The 23,698-nt window shown below is 54.7% G+C and overlaps 1 protein-coding gene across 1 annotated transcript in view; it reads right to left on the minus strand.

The window, feature by feature from the left end:
* The window catches only part of SLIT1 (slit guidance ligand 1), a 164,302-nt gene that overhangs the window by 35,129 nt on the left and 105,475 nt on the right, over window positions 1–23,698 (minus strand). The window contains exons 5-18 of the mRNA XM_045878537.2: window positions 16,783–16,854; window positions 15,663–15,734; window positions 14,962–15,033; window positions 14,280–14,443; window positions 12,863–13,010; window positions 12,368–12,439; window positions 11,806–11,877; window positions 9,579–9,650; window positions 8,680–8,823; window positions 3,782–3,945; window positions 3,056–3,079; window positions 2,775–2,919; window positions 2,096–2,170; window positions 1,783–1,926 (exon numbers count right to left, since the gene is read on the minus strand). Of these exons, the coding sequence (XP_045734493.1) occupies window positions 1,783–1,926; window positions 2,096–2,170; window positions 2,775–2,919; window positions 3,056–3,079; window positions 3,782–3,945; window positions 8,680–8,823; window positions 9,579–9,650; window positions 11,806–11,877; window positions 12,368–12,439; window positions 12,863–13,010; window positions 14,280–14,443; window positions 14,962–15,033; window positions 15,663–15,734; window positions 16,783–16,854 (1,440 nt within the window). The remainder of the gene's footprint in view (window positions 1–1,782; window positions 1,927–2,095; window positions 2,171–2,774; window positions 2,920–3,055; window positions 3,080–3,781; window positions 3,946–8,679; window positions 8,824–9,578; window positions 9,651–11,805; window positions 11,878–12,367; window positions 12,440–12,862; window positions 13,011–14,279; window positions 14,444–14,961; window positions 15,034–15,662; window positions 15,735–16,782; window positions 16,855–23,698) is intronic.

A 23,698-nucleotide genomic window follows, 5' to 3' on the forward strand; every position in this document is an offset into this window, starting at 1 on the left:
AAACTTACTAGTCATCAAGGACATGTAAGCATATTGAATCTTTGCTTGACAAATTACTAAGAATATAATAATATTTAATAATAATGCCCAGGGTCGGTGTGAGTGAATGGGCACTTTCACACTTGGGCCGGAGGAGAGTGACTCGGAAGGGAGAGGCACCAAAGGCCCTAAAAGGGCCCTTCATGCTTTCTTCCAGCCAGGCTTTTTTAGGGATTTATCAAAAGGGAAAAATCCTGGATGGGCACAGAATTTCATGATAAAGATATCAATGACAGTATTGCTTTTTGTTATAAGCAATAACAAAAACTAAAATAGCCCAAATTTCCAATAATTATGTAATACCTAGTCCTTCAAAATAATGTTGTAAAAGAAACTTTAATGATACGTACAGGTGCTCGCGTCGTGTTTAAGGACAAAGCAGGTCACTAAATAAAATGGATTCTAGGGTGCCATTCAGAAATACCAACACGTAAGCACCCCATGTGCTGGTGCGCATGCGCGTGCGAATGCCAAGGCACATGTGGAAGCACAAGACTGGAAAGGTGGCGGCTACCCACAAGAGCAGCGGTCGTTTGCATGTGGTGGGGGGCTTCTGGCCGTTCTCCTGTGCCTGCACTCTGGCTCGCACGTGCTGCTGGCCCTGGCCCAGCAGCCGCCCCGCCCCTCTCCTCCGTCCCCCTCCAAGCCTCCCTCGCAGGGAACCCAAGGGCCCACGACACCCTCCTTCAAGGAGTAGCTGGCCAGGGTAAGGACAAACAGGGCAGCCCTGTACGCACAGCCTGGGGGGAAACAGCCACACTAGATTCACACGTGACAAAAGCAAGTGGCAAAACACAGCACAGAGAGAATCCCCTTTTTGTAAAACAAACAGATAAACACAAAAACCCACAGGGAATGCCCTCATATATTCCTCTCCTTTACACGAATCCCATGACATGTGCTCGGAAAACAGATCGATAGGCCTACCCCAGGGCTGGGATTGAAACCCAGCCAGGTGCCGTCGGGAGCCGCGCTGCCCTACGGGGCAGCCGTCAGCCACGTGTAGCTGTTGATAATTACGATGAAATGAAATTCAGAGTTCTGTGTCTTGGTGGCGCTAGCCACGCGTCAAGAACTGCCGAGCCACACGTGGCCACTGACTAGACAGTGCGGACACGGGACACTTCTGTCACTGCAAGAAGTCCAACCGGACAGCACGGTCTATTGCACACTCTAAGGGTCTGCATGCTCATTGGAAGAGCTAGTGCTGCCTGGGTGGAGAGACAGGGCTCCCTGCAGCGTTTCTGGAGAGATGGAGGACCCCAGGATCCCACTGAGTCCTGATGTCTGGTGAGCTCTGGCCGGGCTCTGGGTCACAGGATCCTAGAATCCCAGAGATGACGGGCCATCCCTGCTCCCCGTCTGCGCCGGCTGAGGTCATCTCAACAATGTCGCCACCTTGGGGACTTCCAGCCCCCCTGCCTGCATCCGTGCTGGCCACGCCTGAACTCAACGCACATGGGTGCTCTTGCAGCCTGATCAGAGGGCAGTGAAAGGGGAACCTCCAAAAGGGCCCACCTCCACTCACCCCTTCACCAGGCATCGACCCCACCCCCAGGGAACCACAGTTAGCAACATCTGATCACCTGCCCCACTGCAGTCAGGGTCCCGGGCTGTCCCTTGCCTCCTGCAAGCTGGGGTTAGGGGGGAGGGGGGACTCCCATCCTCTCAGTGCAGACGCCCACGCCCTGGCTTGGGTTTGCCTGTGGCAGTCCGGCCCTGCTCCCTGGCCCGCACACTCACAGGGTCCTCAAGCTGTCCAGGCCTCGGAACATGCCACTCCGGATGGACTCCAGCTGGTTGGCAGTCAGGTGCAGCTCGCTCACAGAGGCTGCGCCCTCGAAGGCCCCATCTTCGATTTCTGACACCTTGTTGTTGCTCAGATTGCTGGACGGGAGGCAGCAGAAGGATGATGCAGCTGAGGACCCCCCTCCCCCTGCCGACTTCCTGCACCGGAGCCCTGCCTCCCCCTGGGAGCTCCCACACACCCAGTATCTGCCTGCTCCCTCCCCCGCTACAGTCCTGACTGCAACCTCCCCGCCAATGGGTAACTCACATCTTCTTCAGATGAGTGAGTTTTTTAAATATCCCAGTGGCCTCCAGGATGGAAATCTCATTGTTGTTTAATCGTCTGTAAAAGGCAATGAAGAGAACTTACACATTCATAAATGACAGACATGAGACTATCTTCCAAATTGAGAATATTTGGGACTCAAACAAAGGAGTTCCCAGAAGAATTTATCTGGCAAGGCAAACTGATCCTATTTCAAAGGAAGGATGGATGGGGGTGCTGGGGGGTGAATGGGGATATTTTTAACCTTAAAAATGCCACAAAAATGTACATACACAGATGACAGGTATGTGTAGCTATTCATGCACACACATACACATGTGCACGGATTTATATTTTTAAAGAAAGAAAACAGCTAAAGGATGGCTTAAGATCCAACTCAATCTGATGGGATCACATCCCCTGGAAGAAGGCAAAAGCATGACTGAGAAAAGCTACCCCTGGTTCTGGCTGCCAACCTGCCCCATGGGCCAGAGAGGATCTGTAGGCTGTGATTGGAAGCAGAGGGGCTGCGGGGTGGGGGGTGGCGGGGAGCCACTTCCTGCCACGCTGGGGTCTCCCATGTTCCCCAACAGAGCTGGACCAGAGGGAAACTCAGAGTGGATCCAGGAGGGTTAGTGAGGCGGGGGCAGGTGAGGGCTGCAGAGAGGTAGGGGGCCCTCACAGCTCGGCAGTGGACTGGGGGATGCGCTCGGGGATCTTGGTGAGCTTCAGGCTGGAGCACTCCGCCAGGCTGGCCTCACAGCGGCACTTGGGCGGACAGATGGCGTCGCTGTTGCACTCGCTGTTCAGCTGGTAGTTCTCCGTGCCTTCAGGGACAGGCGGGAGCGGGAAGCTGAGGGGCCAGGGCAGGGCTTTCCCGGCCCCCTCAGCCTGCTGCCCCTGCCCACCCACTGCCGCCGCCCCCACCCCCCAGGCTGGCCTCAGTACCCCCCACTCTCCTACCTGGAATGAAGTACTGCTCTTTGGCTGGGGAGAGAAGCAGAAACACCATGAAGCTGCAATTGTCTAGGACTTGCAGGAAGAGCCCAGGCCCCAACCCCACTGCCCAGGTGAAGGCACCCCAGGAACAACACTGGGGTCCCAGATTCGGGCCCCAGAGCCCACCTGCCCAGCCCCAGGTGGAGAAGGCCTTGCTACAGAGCACAGATGCTCCCTGGCCAGGCTGAGGCTGGGGGCTGTACCACCCCCAGTTGAACTTCTCGGGGAATGCCAAAATACAGGACGCTCATGGCCCAAGATGGGGATGGGGCAGAGAGGCATCAGATCCCTGACCAGGATCCAGGCTCAGAGGCTGACTCACACTGTCCCCAGCCAGTTTCTGCTGCCCCAGAGCCTGGAGGAGGCAGTTCTCTCACTGAGGCCTCCTGATTCCGAAAGGAGTAGCATGGCAGCAAATTGTCCTGGGAGCAGAGGAACCTGGGTCCTTGACCAGGCAGGCCTCCCTAAGGGACCTTCAGCCAGCCCTAGTCTTCCCTAAGCCTCCATACAGTGCAGAGTGGGGCTGGTCAACCACTCAGATCCCAGGCTTCAGGTTGGGAACTATGCCCACTCGAGGGCCTAGAGTGGCCTAGGAGACGCAGTTGGAGCCATGAGGAAAACATCACCGGTCTCTGAGCTGACTGAAGACAGCAGGCAGGTGGACAGACAGGTGGGCAAGCGGGCAGCTACCTGAGCAGCGGAACTTCTTGCTCTTGATCTGCCCGATGCGCTTGTTGGCGAGGCGCCGGGGGCTGGCACAGCGGGCCCCGCTCGTCTCGATGGGGTTGGTGCGCAGGAAGTCCGCCAGCCACTTGAGGTTACAGTCACAGATGAAAGGGTTCTGTGCCAGATGCCTGTCCAGAGCGGGCAGAGTGGGGATCAGAGACAGGGCTGCAAACCCGTGCTGACCTCTGCCTGGATGGGGCCTCGCTTCTCGCTGGTGGCTTGAAACGCACCACCTTGGGCCACTGCCTGGGTACGCCCACCAACTACAGAGAAGTCTGGCCAGAACATGGTAGTAGGGAAGGATCTCCACAGGCTCTGGAGCTCCCAGCTGTCCCTGCTGCACTCCCCCCTGCAAGTCCATCTACTCACCCGTACCCACCCCCCGAGACATTTCACAAACACAAGTGGAGGCAAGAGTGACCTGGAGAGACCGGCCAGACTACCCAGCCTTCCACAGGTGAGGGGACAGAAGAGGTATTAGAGCCCAGGACTGTTGGTGCCCAGAGGCCTCTGTCATGGGTGGTCCCCTCCCTGTGGCCTCGGGCAATAGCAACTTCTCTCCATAGGCTTTGTCAGGAAGGGGATGGGACCAGCGGTGGCAAGGCCGGTCCTGCAGCTGGGGTGGGCATGTCTCAGAGTGCCCACTGCGGCCCCTCACTTATGGGAATCTCCATTCCCAACCCAGGCCATGAGGGCTGCCTCCCCCCGTCCCACACCCCTGACCATTTTACACCCTGTCTTTGGACACAAGGGAAACTCAGAAAACATGGCTCAACAGTTACTTACGGGGAAATCACTTGTATTCTCTTGCCAGGCTGCCTGTGTGACCAGCAGGATAAATGTGGGGAGGGGATAGCTGGCAGGCGATGCTGACTGTAGGAACCTGGGTTGCTCTCAGCGACCACATGGGTGGCTTTCCCATTCGTGGGCCCTCCCCACCCCAACAGGCTCATACCAGCCACATCTGAACCACCCCAGCAGCCAGCTTGCTGGCCTGTGTCTTGGCCATCATAGCATTGGGCATGCCCTGCTTTCTAAACTTTCTAAACTGAGAATATTCCAGCACCTGTACCTGAGAGCTAATGCTTCTGCATGGAAGTACAGGGAGACAGAGCAGGGGCCAGCTCGGAGGACTAGCCATGGATGGCCACTTCTCCATCTAATGCCACCAGTTCAGGCCATCTACTTACTGGCCTCAGCCCAGAGCCCTGATGGGGCGCCAGGGCCATGCAAACAGAGGCATGAGCCCTGCCCAGGGTCTGCACCCAGCTCAGCTCTGACCCTGGCCACGCTCTCCTATTCGTCACCTCCTGGGTTCTGCTTCCTGCTTGGGCTCCTTGGTTGGAGCCTTCTCTGCCCAGATGTCCCTGCCACTCCCCTGGGCCATGTCCTCGCTTTCCTTGCCTGAGTCCTGGCTCCTGTCAGCATCGCCAGGTGGGCCACCCCCGCTTCTGCATCTGGTTGGACATTTGTCTCCCCATTTAAACTGTCTGTTTGCACGGAAAAGATGTGTTTGCTGAAGCCCCGTGGCAGATTCCGTCGATGACTGAAAAATGCATTAGGATTCGGGGCCTGCTCTGGGATCCGCCCAGTAACCCAGCTGCATCTAGACGCCCATGCCTCACTGCCTGGCCTCTGCCTGAACTAATTGCTTCCCTTTATCACAATCTCGGTAGAGAACTCTGTTTAAAATCAATCCAATTATGTTGTTCAGGCATGTATTAAAATGTTCAATGGGTGTGGGGTAGAATATATCCTTTTTAAGAACAGGTTATTTGTGTCAAAGCCAATTTATAAAAACTTGAACCACCCACAGAGACAAATGGCTTAAGAATTTGACACAAATTGGAATTTTTAACAATCGCAAAGAGCAGAGAGCTGAGAAGGGAAAATGCTCAGGAAGAAGAAAAAGAATACCTGCTTGGGAAAATATCATCATGTTAAAGGCACACCCAGAAATGAGCTGCATGTGGGGCCATGCCCTTTCCTCCATGAACATTTGTGAGAGTAGAAAGCAGAAGGGAAGACTTTATTCTCAGTGTCCTTCTTGAAATATGCATTAATAAGTCACAGCTAGAAACCTTTTGGGGCAGATGCTCAACATCATTAGTCAAATTAAATCCACAATGAGACACCAGTTCACACCCACTACAGTGGCTATAATCAAAAAGACAAGTGATACCAAGTATGGGCAAGGACGTAGACAAACTGGAACCCTTATAATACACTGCTGGGGGGGGGGGGGGATGTAAAATGGCATTTACCGCCACTTTGGAAAACTGACAATTTCTTAAAAAATTAAATGTAAATTTCCTATGTGACCCAGAAAGCCCAAGAGAAATGAAGACATTTGTCCACATAAAGATTTGTAAGCAAATATTCACAGCAGCTTTACTCATAATGATCCCAAAGAGGAAATCCAATGTCCATCCACTAGGAAGGATATACACAATGTGGTCGATCCACTCAATGGGAAATCACTTGGCCATAAAAAGGAACCAAGTCCTGATACACACTATAATGTGAATGGACCTCAAAAACATGAAAAGTCAGTCACAAAAGATATATCATGATGATTCCAATTTTTTTTTAAGAGAGAGAGAGCGAGCAGGAGTGGGAAGGGAGGGGCAGAGGGAGAGAGAGAATCTTAAGCAGGCTCCACACCCAGTGGATCCAACTCGGGGCTGGATCTCACGACCCTGAGATCATGACCTGAGCCGAAATCAAGAGTCAGATGTTGGGGCACCTGGGTGGCTCAGTTGGTTAAGCGACTGCCTTCGGCTCGGGTCATGATCCTGGAGTCCCAGGATCGAGTCCCGCATCGGGCTCCCTGCTCGGCGGGGAGTCTGCTTCTCCCTCTGACCCTCCCCCCTCTCATGTGCTCTCTCTCTCTCATTCTCTCTCTTTCAAATAAATAAATAAATAAATAAATAAATAAATAAATAAATAAATAAATAAAAAAGAGTCAGATGTTTACCCGACTGAGCCACCCAGGCGCCCTCTGATGATTCCATTTTTATGAATTGTTCAGAAAAAGCAAACTATAGAGACAGAAATTAGATTAGTGGTTGCCTGGAAATCAGCTAGAAATCGGGACTGACTGTAAAAGGACACAAGGGATTTTGGGGAGGTGACGGAAACGTTCTAAAATGTGATCGTGATGATCGCGGTGATCGTAGAAAACTGTAAATATAGGAAAAATCATGGAGTTGTACACTTAGAACAGGTGGGTTTTATGGTATATGTTATACCTCATTAAAGCTGTTTTAAAAAAAAAACTTTGAAAAATCTCTTGGAGCAAGGAAAATGGCAGCAAAGTCAGGAGTGGGGCACAGATACTCGGCCACAGATCTCAGAGCTACCGATGGACAGATCAAGCAGGGTGTGGGTTGTTTAAATCTGCTCAGGCCTGACCCGTGACTCAGTCAAGGCGTTTAATCCTCCAAACCTATATTGAGAATATCTGATTATTCCTGGGTCTGTGTTTCTTTTATTCTCGTTCCAAACTGTACTCTGGTTGTTAATATATAATAGTCGCTTATGAAAGTCCGGTTCTGCTCTCCCGCCTTAAATAATGACGTCTATTCTTATGAAAAAAAGCACAATTGAGGGGAAAGCTAACTAACTTCTCAGGGATGGTGAAGAGACACCCGAGACCAAATCACTGCTCTACGAGATGTTGTGTGACCTTGAGTGAGTCCCATGATCTCCTGCCTCAGTTTCCTCATCAGTGAAGTCGGGACGGTAGACCGTACGTCCACCGGCCATTGTGAGTGTTCAGGAAGATAACACACGGAACGAGCCGCGGCCTGGCCCTGGGTCAGGGCTCGACGAACAGCAACGACTGCTGTTGTTTTCAGTGTCCCGCTATTTCTGTCTCACCTGCAGGAAGACTTCCTGTTCCGATGTTCTGTCCCAGCTCTGTGCCCCACTAGTGCCTGCCGACGGTGGCCAGGGTCTCAGGCCTGGTGTCTGGCGGGCAGAAGCGCTCTCTGAGATCCAGCCAAAGACAGAGGCCACCCCCAGGAAGGGCAATCCATGTGATATGTTCACTCTCCGTCCACCCGGAGACAAGCTCCTCACACGAGACCCTCAGTCCTGGTCCCTATACCCCAGGCTTTCCTGTGTGTGGGTCCCCAGCCTCGAAATCTCCTTTGTGCATTTCTCTCAGACATCCCGTCAGCTGCGTAAAATCCTCCACCTTGCCCATGTCTCCCTGTAACTTCTGATTTCACATACTTGGCAAGATTTCCCTGTCGCGCTCCATCTTCCTCTCCCTGCCTGTAAGCAAGTTAATTAGCAGGAGGGGGCTGCAGGCAGGTGTGTGGGCTTTAACAAGTTGTCTTCGTGCCTAACGTGTCCTTGCTGATCTGCAGGGTCCCCAGGGAGCAGGAGTTGAGCCTTTTATTTGACCTGTTTCACACCTGGCTGCCCCCCGCCATGCGGATATTATCTGATGGAGAGCACTGTCCAGCAGATAAACAATGGCCATAACGAAATTAATAATAAATGCCCATGGAGCATGTATTTCAGAAGTACTTACAATGAACTCAGCTCTGTGTAAACGTCCCCTTTTATCTCCTAACAACCTTACAAGAAAATAGTATCCTCATTTTATAAATGAGTGAACTGAGGCCCAGAGAAGCTGATTAACTTGACCAGAGTCACACAGTCAATAAGAGGCACAGCTGGGAGTTGAACCCAGGACTATCCAACCCCAAGTCTGTGCTCTTTCCTCTATAAGAGGCCACTCCTGGTGAGCAAAAGGCACAGGACAAGACAGCTGCCTGTCCCCGGAGCCTGTCACTTCTCCCTAGGTCCTCCTGCTGGGACTGAGGGGAGGAGGGCAAGAGGGCACTCACAGGGTCTGGATGGCCCGCAGGGAGGTGAAGGTGCCCTTGGCGAGGCTCTGGATCTTGTTGTCATACAGGGAGAGAAGTGAGAGGTTCTGCAGATCCTGGAAGGCATCGGGCCGGACACAGTTGATCTTGTTGGCGTTCAAGAGCCTGTGGGCAGACCAGGGCTGGGTGGTGAGGGGAGAGGTGCAGAATCGGCCGTGTCAACATGCCCTGGGCACCTCCCTGGCACCAAGCGTGCATTGTCTTGGGGAGAAGCGCACAGGAGCTGGCGCGGCGAGTCCGGTCCTCTGGCTGTCCACTGCATGCAGGAAGCCCGAGACCTCCGACTGCCCTCTCTGTGCAAGGGACCATCCTGCTCCACCGGCTCCTCTCGCTCTCAAGGACCTGCTACAAGTGCTCATAGGGTTCTTGGGAAGCAGAGAGCACAGTGGTCAGGCCACCTCCCAAAGGCATTTTGGAGGCTCCCCTCCTTTCCAGAGTCTGCCGGGTTGCCAGGCACCTGAGACGGAGCGTTTGTGTTCTGCGCCCCTCGGATCCTGGGAGAGCACCCCTGCCTGAACTCTCATGCTTCAGGGAGGCTGAGCTGGGTCCAAGCGTCCCCCCGTAGGAGACAACTCTGTCCCCAGCCACCCTGACCCCCTCGGGAACACAGGCTGCATCTCAGGAGCCTCTCAGCTCAAGCGTCCCGTGATCTGCTCTGAACCTGACCCCCCTCCCTCCCTCCCTGGCCTCAAAAGAACCCCAGGGTCCCTCGCAGCACCCCCAGCTCTGCCATTGTCCAAGCTCCTTGCCTCATTGAGTCCTGTACCCCAAAGAGGCTGGCAAGGCTAGTCTGAGAGGCCAGAGGAATACTAGCCCCCTCCCTGGGCACCACCCAAGGACACCCGCAGATGGGTCCTTACAGGAGCTGTAGGGTGTACAGGCCTCCAAACACACCCCGGGGGAGGTCTGTGATCTTGTTCCCATACAGGACCCTGGAGACAAAAGGCAGCAGAAAGAGAAAGTAAGAGGAGAGCCTACCAGGTGGGAAACGACTTTGCAAGTCGCACCCACACAACGGCACCCCCTCTAAACCATTCAGAGCACAGCACGGTGGTGTAGGTTTGTTGTAACAAGCTGCCAGCAGGTGGCAGTAAAGTGTGTTAAGAGAGGGTCCTCCGTTTGTAGTTTGCAATGGGCTAGAGGCAGCCATGATCCCCATTACTGCAGAGCAGGCCCCCAGTACCTGCTCTCTGCCTCATGCATGGAACCCACAGAAGCCTGCAAAGGGGCCCTCTCTTTGGGGAACTTCATAGGAAATTAAGCTGGCCCCGGATGTAAAATGAGACTGTTCAAAGAGGAGAAAATCCCATGGGTAGGGTAATTAACATATTTTCAGAGAATTACTAGAAAAAAACATGAATGCTAAACAGCATGCACGGAATGAGCTCTGACGTCAAGCAACAGATAACACACCAGAAAGAAACAGATCAAAATTTAGCTGTGCGGAGGTCTAGGCGGTGGGGGTACAAGTGGGTTTCTTCACCTTAGTTCCCTCTGCGTTGGGCAGGAATTCCATGTATGAGTAGGGAAGAAGCAAAGGTTCCAAAAAGCCATGCAGGAATGGGTTCAGGCAGAGGGAGAAGTATCAACAGGGCTTGGGGACAGGGTATACTCCATTCCCAATATTGCAAGCAGCCCCCACGAGCCACCCCGGAAACAACTCAGCCTGTGTAAAAACAGTATGTACTTCAAGATCCTTTCTGGAGGAGGACATGGCAGAAGCAAAGGCTCTGCAGTGGGATCCAGGTTAGCCCATGCGAATTCAGTGTGGTTTGAATAGAGGAAACAAATGGAATAATAGCTTGGATTTTACCCAGTGAGCACCAGGAAGCCTCTGAGACAGGATCAGATTTGCATTTGGAAAGATCAGAGTGGAGGGAGCAGGGGCTGAAGCAGGGACACCGGGTCAGGCTCTGCCAAGGTGGACACTGTCAGCGAGGTCTATTAGCATGACATCAGCACAAAAGTTCCCTATAGTGGGGAGATGGCTTTGACTAGGTATCCATGAGCAATAGGAACCCACATTTTAAATGAGCTATTGTCATGTACCAATTTAGAAAGAGTTTCATTCACTTTTCAAATGAAGAGCCCTGCATTTTGGCAGGCCACCTCCAGAATCTGATCTCCTCAGCCAATGACAGCAACTCATCACCAGGCTGTCAGGTACAGCTGTGCAGGTTGTACACTGCACAACTTAAGGGGTGCCATTCACAATTGGTCCCACCCACTACCTCACACTCCACTCCAAGAGAAGAGGGTGCACACAGAGGCACTGAGCTGGCAGCCTCCTACACTCCCGAAGGGGGAGTTCCATCCTATTTCACTTCCCAGGCCCCTAATCTATGCAAGGCATGTGTTCAGTGCTGCCAATGATAAGCAAAAACACGCACTCTTCAGAGCAACAAATGGCCCCTACCAATGGGGGGCTCACCCAACTACAGGATGCCCTGAGTGCACTCTGTATAGACAGGTGCTGTGGGACCTCAGACAGTGAGGGGCTTGGTGAACCTGGGGGTGCAAGCGAGGGCTCTGGGAAAGAGAGAGATGAAGTAACATTTCCAAGATGAATGTTTGATGCCGCATAGCATTTTGTAGATTAATGGACCGCCCCCTCGCCCCGCCATAAACCCTCCAGGGAAGGGAAATGGGGAGAGGGGGAGGAAAATGTTTTTTTCTCATCCCCCACAACCTGCGAGCACACCTGAGATGAACGGCACAAGGTGTGGCAGACGTCGCAACTGGAGCTGGGAGTGGCTGCCCTCATAAGTGAGCTGGGGAAGGTTTGGGAGCTTAGAATGCAGGGGCCCCAGGAGGGAGGCGGGGCCAACATGAAGGCGGGGCCAACATGAAGGCGGGGCCAAGTCAGGTGACTGCAGCCAAGAATGCTGGGAAAATCCCCTTCGGGGCAGGAAGAGCACCAGAGTTGTCAGGGGCAACAGCTCGGTCTGGATTCCCTCCACCCACTCCTAGCGGCAGAGTGTCCGCCAGCGAGGAAGGGGGAGCTGGGCACGGCCTCCCCCTCCGGAGGGGCCCTGGCACAGGGGTGGGGGCACCCTGGACCCTGGCAGACTTGGCATGGCTACTCACAGCGAGTTCAGGGAGCGGAGGCCCTGGAAGGCGTCGGGCGCCATCTCTGCGATCTGGTTGTTGCTCAGGTCTCTACAAGGTGAGCGGGAGAGAAGCCTGCTGAATCCCCCGGCAGCTACAGAGCCCTGCTTGGCCCCTCCTCCCAGATGCCACAGGAGGGCAGGCATTTCTAGAAAACTGGGGGGCCAGTTCTCCCATCCCCCTGAAAAGCCCCCGGCCATGTTTCCCTGTGCAGTCTGAGGCTCGTGCTCAGGCCGGCAGTCCAGCCTTGGTCCGTTCTTGAGGAAGCCTTACCCCGCAGCTCAGCTGTCCCCTACACCCCCCTCTCACGTCCGCAATTGCTCCCAGGAGTGCCCCGACCGGGACGGAGGATGACAGTCAGCTCTGGTCATGTGCCAGACTCAGGCTCAACACCGCACGTGGGCCTCACGCTAACTGGGAGAGGTCACACCGCCGCCAGCCACACGTCACAGATAAACCTGCCCCACGGCAGTGACGTGCCTGTTCCAGGCCCTTCCCCCTGCCCCGTGCTGACTCCCAGGAAGCGGCAGGAGACACTCACATCCTCCGCAGCTTTCTGTAGGGAGAGAAGGCTCCTGGGGGGATGGACTTGATCCCATTGAGCTCCAGGCGGCTGCAGAGAGAGAACACAGAAGCAGCTGGGTCCTGACTGCTACCGCCCAAACCAGGCCCTTTGCCCCTGCTCCCAGCCTCCATCTGGAGTAGGTAGGCTGGCCCTGGCACAGGAAGGGAGCTGCTGTATTTGAGCCCCATCACCCCAGATTTTTGTGGCCGAAAGGAGCCCACAAATCAGGCTACTACTAAGAAACCAACTCCAGCAGACTCACCCCGCTGGGCTGGACAAAAGGACCACAGAGGGACACCCTCCCAAGTCTCTAGAACTGCCCAGCTTTGGGTAGAGGGCTCAGGCCAGCCGAGGCCGGCCGTCTCTCCTCCATTTGCGCGGAGGGGCCTCGGGCGAGCCCTTCACTGGACCACCAGAGCCTGGCCCGGCCCAAGGGCCCGCGGCCCAGCATCGGCCCTGGCCCATACTCACATCTCCGTCATGGTGTCAGGCAGGTTGGCAGGGATGGCCGTGAGGCCTTTGCCACGACAGTCCACAATGCCATTGCTGCAGGTGCAGATGGCGGGGCAGGAGCCGGAGGAGAGGGTGCAGGAAGGCACGCGGCCCGCCTCCCCTTGCCCTGAGGAAACAGGGGGCTGTGACCTGGGGTGTCCCAAGCTAGCACCTCCCACCCCAGATACAGCATCACGGGTGGGGACAGGGTAGATAGTATTTCTCTGAATACAGATGAACCAGAGGAGATCACCGAGGACTACCATGTAACTCTGTGGGCGCCCAGCACATAGCACGTGCTTAATAGATATTTGCTGAACTTGAATCTGAACCTAACTCGGCTGCATGAGAGTGTGATTCAAACACTAGGAAATCCTGGCCTAAATTCTAAAGCTCCAGGTTCTAGTCCATGTCACTCAACACTTTTGAGCCTGAATCTCCTCGTGGGTCACCAGAGAATGACAAGGACTATGTTTATCGGGTACTCACTCTGGGCCACATGCTGTGGGAGGGGTTATACATGCAGTATCTCACTTAACCTACGGGGGTGTGATGTTCTTGTGGCCATTTTACAGGTGAGAAAACTGAGTCCTTGACATTATTTAATTTGTGGAAAATCACACAGCTAATAGGTGGTAAAACCAGGATAAAGTGTAGTGGCCGATATAAATTTGTTAAATTTTAGAAGAAGAACATACAGGCGCACCATCTTAAGTGTATAGCTGGCTCAAGTTCCACTCGTGGGTACACCCACAGAACCGTCCCCAGACATAGAACATTTCTGTCACTCAAGAGGGCTCCCTCATGCCCCTTCTCCGAGGCAGCCGCTATTCTGAGATCTATCACCAAAGATTGGTTCTGCTGATCTGTGGACTTCACATAAGTGAAATCAGACAGCAGGTCCTCTTGTGTCTGGCTTCTTCCGCTCAGTACAAAAGCTTTGAGATTCGCCCACACTGGTGTGTACATCAGCAGCTTGCTCTCTGTCACTGCCGAGCAGTATTCTACTGTATGGACAGATCATAATTAGTTTATCCATTCCCCTGCTGGTGGACTCTTGGGCTGTCTCCAACCCTGGGCTACTATGAAAGAAACCTGTCTTGAATATTCTCGGACATGGTTTTTTCTGAGGGGTGAGAATAGGAGATCATAGATGGGGCAGGAGGGGGAAGTGGGAGGGGACAGGAGGTGACGGGTGAGGACCGGAGATGTGGGCAGTCCAGGGGGTGGTGGATAAGGACAGGAGGTGATGGGCAAGGAGAGGAGGTCACGGGTGGGCCAGATGTTAGTGCATGGTGACAGGAGGTCATGGGAGGGAACAAGATGCAGGAGTGGGGCGGGGGGAGCAGAAGGCAGGTGATGGGCAGTCTAGAGCCCCGGCAGGGCCTGCACCCACCTGAGCAGCTGAACTCACTCTTCTGGACCTCGGCCACATTGAGGCCACGCAGGCTGGCGGGCCCCGAGCACTGGGTGAAGAGCCCGATGGTTGGCCTCTGCCTGAGCCACTGTGAGAGCCAGGCCAGGTGACAGTCGCAGAACAGGTGATTGGAGTGCAGGCGGCTGCGGGGGGAGAGGGCAGCTCACAACCCACCCACCTGGGCCCCCAGCCCCAGCGCGATAGTGGGAACCCCCCCTTACGAGGGAGCAGGCCAAGCCTCCAGTGCTCCACGCAGCCCCAGAGTCGGAGCTCAGGACACTCCCGGCGGCCGCCCCCCGCCCTCCCAGCTCGCGCGGGGCAGTCACTGGTCGGAGTGTGACCAGCAAATGATCCATCCCACTGAGCCCACACGGACCCGCTGCCCCAAAGCCCATCACTCATTTTTAAACACAAAAACAAATCACTTGTTTTCTGAGGAAAAATCAAATATAAATGACATTCAATATCCTTCCATTTTGGGTCACTTCCCTCCCCCCTTGGACTCCGACACCACCACCCTGAGTGGATGACCACTGAGAATGCAAAGAAGAAGAAGGAGCTCTTTCTCCCGCCCGTGGACGCCTTCAGCCCCTTCCCCACCACCCCCGGCGCCAGCCCCCACTTGGCCACTGGGCCCCTGGCCACCCCTGGGCTGACTCACAAGGTCCGCAGCTTGGGCATGTGGTTGAAGCTGGACACGGGGATGGTGGTGATGTTGTTGTTGTTCAGGGTCCTGGGCAGGGGAAACCAGAGTCACAGGGCGTCTGTGCAGTAGGCAGGTACACTGGAAGGAGGGCACGGGGCTTCTCTCTGACGCGCACTCAGACTCTCACACCCAGATCCACGGTCCCCCTTCCAGGGGAGCCGGGACTGGGCTGGATCCTGGAGAACACGCCCACTGAAGAGCAGGAGACACAGAGCTACCCTCAGGGAAAGCCCTGAGCTGGGACGGAGGTGATAAGGCAGGTGCCACAGACTGGGACAGGAGGTAGAGCAAGAGGACCCGTGGGCTCGAGCTGGTTGGGAAGTAAGTGCGGGGTTTCACAGAGGGAGACGGGGAGGCATTCCCGCCTCATGTGTCAGAAAGTCCTGGAAGCCACAGATACTGCCCTGGGCCTCATCGTGCGCAGGGTAAGCCTGGGTCAGGCGCTGCAGGCACGACCCCACGAGCAGGTGTCCCCCCACCCCGGGTGGCGAGTCCAGGAGAGCAGAGAGCATGGCCTCTGCCCCGGGCCTAGCGCCGCGTCCCGGGGGCGCTCCCGCCTCCAGTGCTGCTCCCAGCCTGACCCCCCGGCTGCCTGGGCCGAGCTCCCACGTTCCCAGGCTCTCCAGCCTCTGATGCCCTTCCCATGCTCCACTTACAGCACCTCCAGCCCCCGCAGAGCCCGGAAGGCCCCTTCCTCGATGCAGCTGATCTGGTTCTTGTCCAGCTGTCTGTGAAGCAAAAGAAAGCTGTGCAGGAAGCAATGTTGCCTAGTGCAGCAGCGTCCAGATGTTTTGATCAAGCGCTCCATTAGTTTAAAACAAAGAGGCCTGGCCCCAGTCTTTTGCTCAGTATATACGTGTCGATCCAAACAGCAAATACTAACAAAAGCTTATGTTCTTTCTTATTTCGTTAAAAGAATAAATACAAATAAAAATTATATTCTATTCCTCCACCTAACTTCGCATGTCCTCCGGGGACCGGGCACCTGCCCCCCCACTTTGGAGACCAGCTGGAGGGTGCTGGCAACTGGAAGATGAAACAGCCTCTCCCAAGGGCAGCGACAGCGAGAGCTCACACACAGATTTCACCCCGAGGGCCCAGTGAGACTGACAAGCTGTGGCCACCTGGAATGCTGCTTTTGGAGTAAACTGAAGCTTGATTGGGGTCCCTTGGGAAAGAAGGCAGTGCCCAATTGTCTACTACAGACTTGGGGTCAGGGAGTGACAGGCATGCCGGGCATTTGTCATTCCTGCCGCAGTCTGAGCTCGGGGAGGTGACAAGCCTGGACCAGAATAAATGTGAATAATAGAAAGAAACCATTACATTTAAATAGCACTTGACAAAGCATATTTATTTCCATGTCTCATTTGAACTTCAGAACAAGTCTGATGGTCCCATTTTACAGAATATACTGAAGCTCAGTGAAGTTAACTGACTTGCGGCCACTTCCACAGCATGTACCTGGAAGAGAAGACTCACACCCAGCTCTCTCAATCTACTGAAGGGCAAGAGCATGCGGACTGGGCCATTTAAATGGACCATGAACCTCACCTAAGCACCCACAATTCATGACACTCCCTTCTCCCCAGTCTCCAAAGGCCGCCTGTTTCCTTCGACCCCAGACTGTTCCAGAAGACCACGCTGGCCCCAGCCATCTCAGAGCCCACACCAGCTCCTTGGTTGCCTGGGCCACAGGGCTCAGGGAGATGCACAAGGATACTGCAAGGGGTGGCCCTCCAGCCCCTGCACCCTTCTCCCTCCCAGGCCTGGACTCACAAATTTTTGAGGTCTGTAGCTCCACGAAAAGCTTTTCTGGGGATGGCCTGGATTGTGTTCTCACTCAGGTCCCTGAGAGGATAAAGCCAGAGGGAGAAAAACACTGATCAGAAGAGATTTCTCCAGAGTGCCCCGATGAGTAAGGGAGGTCGGGATGGCCAGATGGTGCTCCAGCATCCAGGAGAGTGCCTGGCACCCAAAGTCCTGCTCAGTGAGCATCTGTTGAAGGAATGAAGGAAGGAATGAATGATGGAGCTGGAAAGAGGTACCCTGCCCTGGAGGGGACTTTGTCCCCAACCACCTCCCCTCTCTACGCAGAGGGGGTTGCAGCCGGAGGGACGAGCCTGGGGCAGCAGTGACCGATTCTGCCAGACCCCAACCCTGCCCACAGACCTCCAGAGGTCAGCTCCGCCCCCAGGGCATCATCCAGGGCTGCAAAGGAACAAGCAAAGGAGGGGCTTCTCAATGAGCCCACAGCCACCCTGGGACCTGTGCTAAGTTCACCCAAGACTCACTCTGTTTTACTGATAAGGAATAAGGGCTCAGGAGGAAGGTGCCCCTGGTAACCCGGCCCGTATGTGGCACAATCAGGTCACGAAATCCAGGCTGGGTCTGACTCCAGATCCCGTGCTCTCAGGCCTGCCATCAGCAGAGACACCTCCAGGAGCCTAGCCCACACCGGAGGCTGCCCCATGCAGCCTGTTTCTCATGCTGGCCGGGGTCCACAGGGCTGCATCGCTGCCCTGCAGCCTGGATGGCAGGGGTCACCGACGATGTCACCGTCTCCCCATTACTAATATCCTTCTGTGAGGGAGGAGGAGTTGCAGGGACACTGCGAATCCCTGGCCTCTGCAAGCCCCAGACCAGCTTCTGGACACATCCTCTGGCTCCACTGGCAGATAGGGCCTCAGGCACCTGCCCACCAGCCTCTCCCTTCCTCTCTCAGAATCCTTACTACAGACTTTGACAAATGCCCCAACCCGGGCAGCTTTTCCTTGCCACAGTGGTGGCGTCAACTGCCACCATGTTCCAAGAGTGTCCCCGAGGCCAGCACTACCTAGCACGTCACGTTTGTGAACTCACTTGACCCTGGCACCAACCATGGGGCAAACGCTATTACTGTCCCCCTCTACCGAAGGGTAAGAGGGAGGCTCAGACCAAGTCAAGGGAACACAGCTGGTGAGCGGCGGTTCCAGAATCCGAGCCCGGACAGCGAAGGTCCCAGAGCTACCCCTTTGCATGGCAGCCCTAGGAGCAGGAACTAGAAGTAGGAGGAGGGATGTCTTCCCTTATTCTGCACAGGAGGGAACCGAGCTCCAAGAAGTGAAGCAATCTGCCCAAGGTTAAAGCAAGATGGGGACCCAGGTGAGCCCTCTATCAGATGTGCCCTCAGGGTCCTTAACCTGGACAGCCAGGGGCTGGCTGTCCTGACGTGGGATCCAATGCTGGGCAGTTCCACAGACCCCCAGCTCCTTCTGGGCCAGGCCCACAGGGCTTTGACCATGTCCTTCCTTTCAGCCTGTCACCCGACAGGCCTTCGGGGTCACTGCCAGCCCCAAGAACATGGCCCACAGGGCCCTCCAGCACACTGTCCCTCGAAGCCCCCACCCCGCGCCACCTGCCGTGCTAGCAGCCCGACTCCACACTGCCTGCTGAGCTGCTTTCCCCTTTCTCTGCGATTCCCAGCAGCCCCTCCATCTTGAGAGGACAGGAGAGCACTTGAGCCTTTACTTATCTGCTACTCCTGTTGTCACCTCTTCCTTGCCTGGAGAGAGCACCTTGGTGGCTCCCCCGTCCCCTGCCCAGCTTCCGTCATGCAGGTAATTGCCGCCGTGAAGGTACATCCTGTACTGGCCTGGCCCTACCGTCCCCCCGGTCTATGACCTTGATCTCTCCCCCTTAAGTAGACCCTGGCACTGGGTAGGTCGGACCGGCAAACCGCTGACTTGGGAGAAGGCTGTGCGGGCCACACAGGTGAACCAGAGACGCCGGCTGGCAGGGGCTGGGAGCGGCTCCTGGGGCTCATGGTCCCGGGGGTTCTCTCCTCACACTCTCTGCGAGAAGCCAGCCGCCGTGTCACTCTGGAGAGACCCGCACGGAGAGAACCGGCTTCCAGCAATGTCCGTCAGGCACCAAGGAAACAGATTCCCCGGCCCCCGTCAAGCTCCCGGACTGTGTTAACGTGCCCCCCGAATTCAGACACGGAAATCCTGATGCCCAGTGTGACAATGTTGGGAAGCGGGGCCTCGGGGAGTGCGTAGGTCCTGAAGGTGGAGCCCCTGAGAACGAGAGGTCTGAGATGCGAGGACACAGCGATGAGCCAGAAGTGGGGCCTCACCAAACACCAGTCAGCCGGCACCATGACCCTGGACCCAACCTCCAGAATGGTGAGGAACAAATATTGTTTGTTTATAAACCACTCAATTTATGGTATTTCTGTTACAGTAGCCAGAACTGACTAACGCAGCCCCAGCCAACGTCTTGACTGCAATCTCATTCAAGACCACCCAGCCACCTTCCAGAAACTGGGAGACAATACATGTTTGTTGTTCTTTTCAGCCACTGTGTTTCAGGGTTCAACAGTCAATGACTAAAACAGGGCTGCTTTGGGGGAATGGGCTAAGAGAGAGGCTTGGAGGCCATGCTAGAGAGCGTGCTCTGACTCTGAAGGGACGAGGGCCCCTGAGAGCCTCTGAGGAAGGCAGGGTCATGCTCAGATTTGACATGAATGAGCTGAAATATGTTCACGATGTGGCCCCATCGCTTTGCACTTTGGGCCTCAGTTTCCTTGTTTGTCAAATGCACAGTCTGAACTAGATGATTTCCTCCTCTCCCCCCGCCCCAACACAGTCCCACCACACGCTGACTACTCCCAGACACGGCAAGCCACACTGCTCCAACACAGCAAGCTTGGGTCTTGGGGTATCTGAGATCCAGGGGGAGGTGAGGGACGGGGAGCCCGTCACTGACAGCACACTTCCTGAGAAAGGCAGGATAAGAGAAGACAGACACAGCCATCCGCCTTTTCCTCCCCACAGGGAACCAGGGAGAACAAAGCATGGATGGTGAGGGCAAGACAAGGGTTAAGGAGGGGCAGGGGCCTGGAGACTTCTACAGAGTCAGGAAGAAACAGAGGGTGCACAGGAGGTGGGGACCTCCAGCGGGACAGTCATCTCGGCCCCAGCTGGCAATCTACCCTTCAGCTAAGCCTGGGAGGGAACTCTGGGCCAGCCACTCACATCCATTATTCTGTTTAATCCCCACAACCAGCCTGCAAGGAAGGTTTTTTATTTGTATTGATTAGTTTATTGATTGAAGCCAACCTTGTTCCAGAAAGGCTTTAAGGTGGCTTATAGGGATTTACAAAATAGCAAGAGAGCAAGAGTGAAAAGTGGGGCAAAGAGAAGAAAAATCAATAGCAGATACCAAGAACAAGGCACGATGTCACCCACACACCTGCCAGGTCCAGGGCAGAGCATGGGCTCTGGGTTTTCTGAGAGCTGATGGAAAAGGGGGACAGTGGTCCCTTAACAGCATCCCCAGTATACATAGAATTTCAAAAGGACTTGTTTGTCAGGAGAATAGCGGTTTGGGGTACTAAGATGAGACAAGAATTCTCCAGGGATCCTTATAAAAAATGAGAGTGTGGCCTAATCAATAATACTAGACCCTTATAATAAATGGGTTTCAAGTGTCTGGTTCTTATAATAGTATTGCATCAAAGTGCAATGCAGGAAATGCAATTCTATAAGGACTCACACCAGGAGCTAAGTGGGGAAGGAAGGGGCAGAAATAGTCCGTGCAAAGGCAGGAGGCGTAATAGAGCCCGGCACTACTCGGGAGTAGTTAGGTTTGCCTGGAGCAGAAAGTGCCGGGAATGTGTCTGCAGGAAAAAGCCTTTGCAGGCCAGAGAAGGTGACCGGTTACACCAGAGAGGCATTTGATCTGATGGCCTTTAGACATTGCTCAGGAGCACCAAAGCTTACAGAGGAAAGATGCTGCCCCCAGGGCAGGCAGGAGAGGCGACACCGAGAGCCCATCCAGGAGGTGAGGGTCCAGGGGTGGGTGTGGAGCCACCCGGGGCCAGCCCACAGGAGCGAGCCACTCACACGGGTAAAATGAGGCAAGGAAAGGGAACTTAAGACCCTGGAAGAGGCCAGCCTCTAGACCAGAGGAAAGGGTGGGCCTCGGAAGCCTGAGGAAAAGGCAGTATGCCTGCGGTACAAGAGGTGCTGGAAAGAGCTTGAACTCTGCGAGGAGAGGATCCAGGTTCGAAGCCTGCTGCTAGCATTTATCAGCCAGGCCCCCGGAAGGTATGCACCTGAGCGCTTCGATGTCCCTGATTATAAAATGGAGATAAAAATACCTACCACACGGGTTTGGAGAAGATGAGTTCTTGTGTTTGAGCTTCTGTCCTAGGACCTCCATGGCAATATTTAAGAGAGCAAGCTTCTGTCCCTCCTCAAACACAGCGGGCCAGTCCCTTTCCTAAGGGTCTGACTGTTGTCTCCAGTACGCTCACTAGGGGGCACCAGAAGCCTGCCCTGGGCTCCGAGGCCTCCGCCACCGCACAGACCCAACCAAACAAAGCTATTCTCATTTTTTTGCCCCAGTTGACCTCCTATCTGGTCAACAATTGTCTTGTCTTTCCCAAACCTCTTTGAAGTAATGTTTCTCACCTCCATTTTCCCCAGGCTGGCATGCAATACCAAAAGGCACCACCTACATCTTGTAATTCTGCTCTTTCCTCATCCCTTGGTGGCCTTGTCACAGGCCCTGAAGGGAGCGTGGCCTAGGGTGGGGGGGGGGGGGGCGCAGAATGAGATACACTGAGACGGGGAGGGTGCTGGAGCTGGAGAGATAAACCCAAAGTGGGAGCCGTTGGTGGCCTGACCCTGGCCAGGGGAGAGGGGAGGGTGCAGAGCCATGGGGCAGATGGGGGTGCAGAAGGAAGTCCCAGGTAGGACAGTGAAAGACAGACTGGAGAGCAAGGACGCAGCAGCCAGACAAGGGACAGACTGGGGAGATAAATACAGGTGTAGGGCCAGATTCTAAGGGTGAGGATGAGGTCTTGGGCTTTGACAAGCTCCCAGGGGATACGGATGCTGCTGGTCCAGAAAGCACACACTGAGAGGCTAGGGTGGAGAGGAGAAAGCCCACAGCAGAGTTTCATAATAGAAATGGGTTCAATAAGCCCTGACTTGCCCACTTAAATTATGTGGTCTTGGGTGCCTGGGTGGCTCAGTTGGTTAAGCGACTGCCTTCGGCTCAGGTCATGATCCTGGAGTCCCTGGATCGAGTCCCGCATCGGGCTCCCTGCTCAGCAGGGAGTCTGCTTCTCCCTCTGACCCTCCTCCCTCTCATGCTCTCTGTCTCTCATTCTCTCTCTCAAATAAATAAATAAAATCTTAAAAAAAAATTATGTGGTCTTGGGCAAGTCACCTAAACTCTCTGGCCTCAGTGTTCTCATCTGCAAAATGGGGTGGGGGTGAGAAGTGGAACCCACTTTGCAGGATCTGATATGACAGGTGCTGTGGGTTCTCAAACCTGCCTATTACTCCACTTATGCTGTCATTCCTTCAATTCTTCAAATCCCTCCTGCCACAGGACCTTTGCACTTGCTATTCCCTCTGCTAGAATATTCTTCCTCTACTCTTCACACAGTAAACTCCTATCCATCCTTCACATCTCAGTCTACGGACACTTCCCCAGACTGCTCCCTTGGCTTCAGACTCCTAAGACCCCATGTTTTTCCTTCTTAGCACTAATCCAGGTTTATAATGAAATATTAGTATACTGAGTGTAATTAATACTGATTTCTGGTTAATACCCATCTCCCACTCCAGACCATCATCTCTCTCTCTCTTTTTGGCCCCAGACCATAATCTCTTAAGAGTACTGTCTCTTGTGTTCCCCATAGTATCCCTGGACCTAGCACATTGCGGGGTCTCAGTAATTTTTAACTGAACTGAACTAATGTGGATGCACATCGTTCTCTCGCTCTCATCCCTCTGTGTTTTTCTGACCAAAACAAGGAGGGAAGACAGGTGGTGCAACTGAGAGGGGAAGCCAGGGGCTTGGGGCTGGACAGGCTGGCTTTGTATCATCATCTTTGTAAGAGACCAAGCCTCCTCACTCGGGCACTGGGTATACGTAACCTCCTCTGCCTAATGCGGCAGCAGAGGACCCAGTGGGAGCTCTGAAAAGGAAGGGAGGTGCTGGAGAAGCACCTGTTGCTCTTATTTTGTCATCAACCCTGCCCTTCCCTTCATGCATCCTCATGGAACCTTAGTAACTGAACCCCCTTGGGTAGTTCTGAGGTGGTGCCAGCAACATGAGCAGGGAGGTTTGGGCAGCATTGGACGAAGGTGATTCTCCTGGGGCCCCACAAGATAGAGAGGGAGCTGAAGCCCCTAAGAGTCTATGGCAGGGGGTGGGGGGCTCCAGTTAAGAGTTATGAGGCCAAGATCCTCATGTCTGAACCCCACCACCCAAGATCAAGAGCCCTGAGAGGCGAGCTGCTGCCAATTGCAGCACCCCCTTGGTCTGGAAACAACCCCGGAGACCCCAGCCTGGCCCCTTTCTATGAAGAGAAGGGGGCAGCCAGGCCCACACCCTGACTTGGGCACTATCCCAGGGGCCCCTCCTCCTGCGCACTCCGCCAATCCTGCCAGCTTCTGCCAGGGCTGGGGAAAGCAGGGCCTGGGAAGCCGAGGTCGGGACCCCATGTTCTTGCTGCTAATCCCCCTTCACGCTCTAACCAGATTGGGCCCTGCTGGCAGGGTGGCCTCTGAGGGGATCAGCAGGGAGCCCAGCTGGGGACTGCCGGGCACCAGCCAAGGACAGACTCGGCCCTGGGTTCCCGCCGTCAGCTTGTCAACCCCATTGCAGAGCTCGGGGCCCGCTCTGTCTGCCT

Source organism: Mirounga angustirostris, unplaced genomic scaffold (assembly GCF_029215605.1).
Source record: "Mirounga angustirostris isolate CCGP_5_RB_7025 unplaced genomic scaffold, mMirAng1.0.hap1 SCAF_6, whole genome shotgun sequence".
NCBI lineage: Eukaryota > Metazoa > Chordata > Mammalia > Carnivora > Phocidae > Mirounga > Mirounga angustirostris.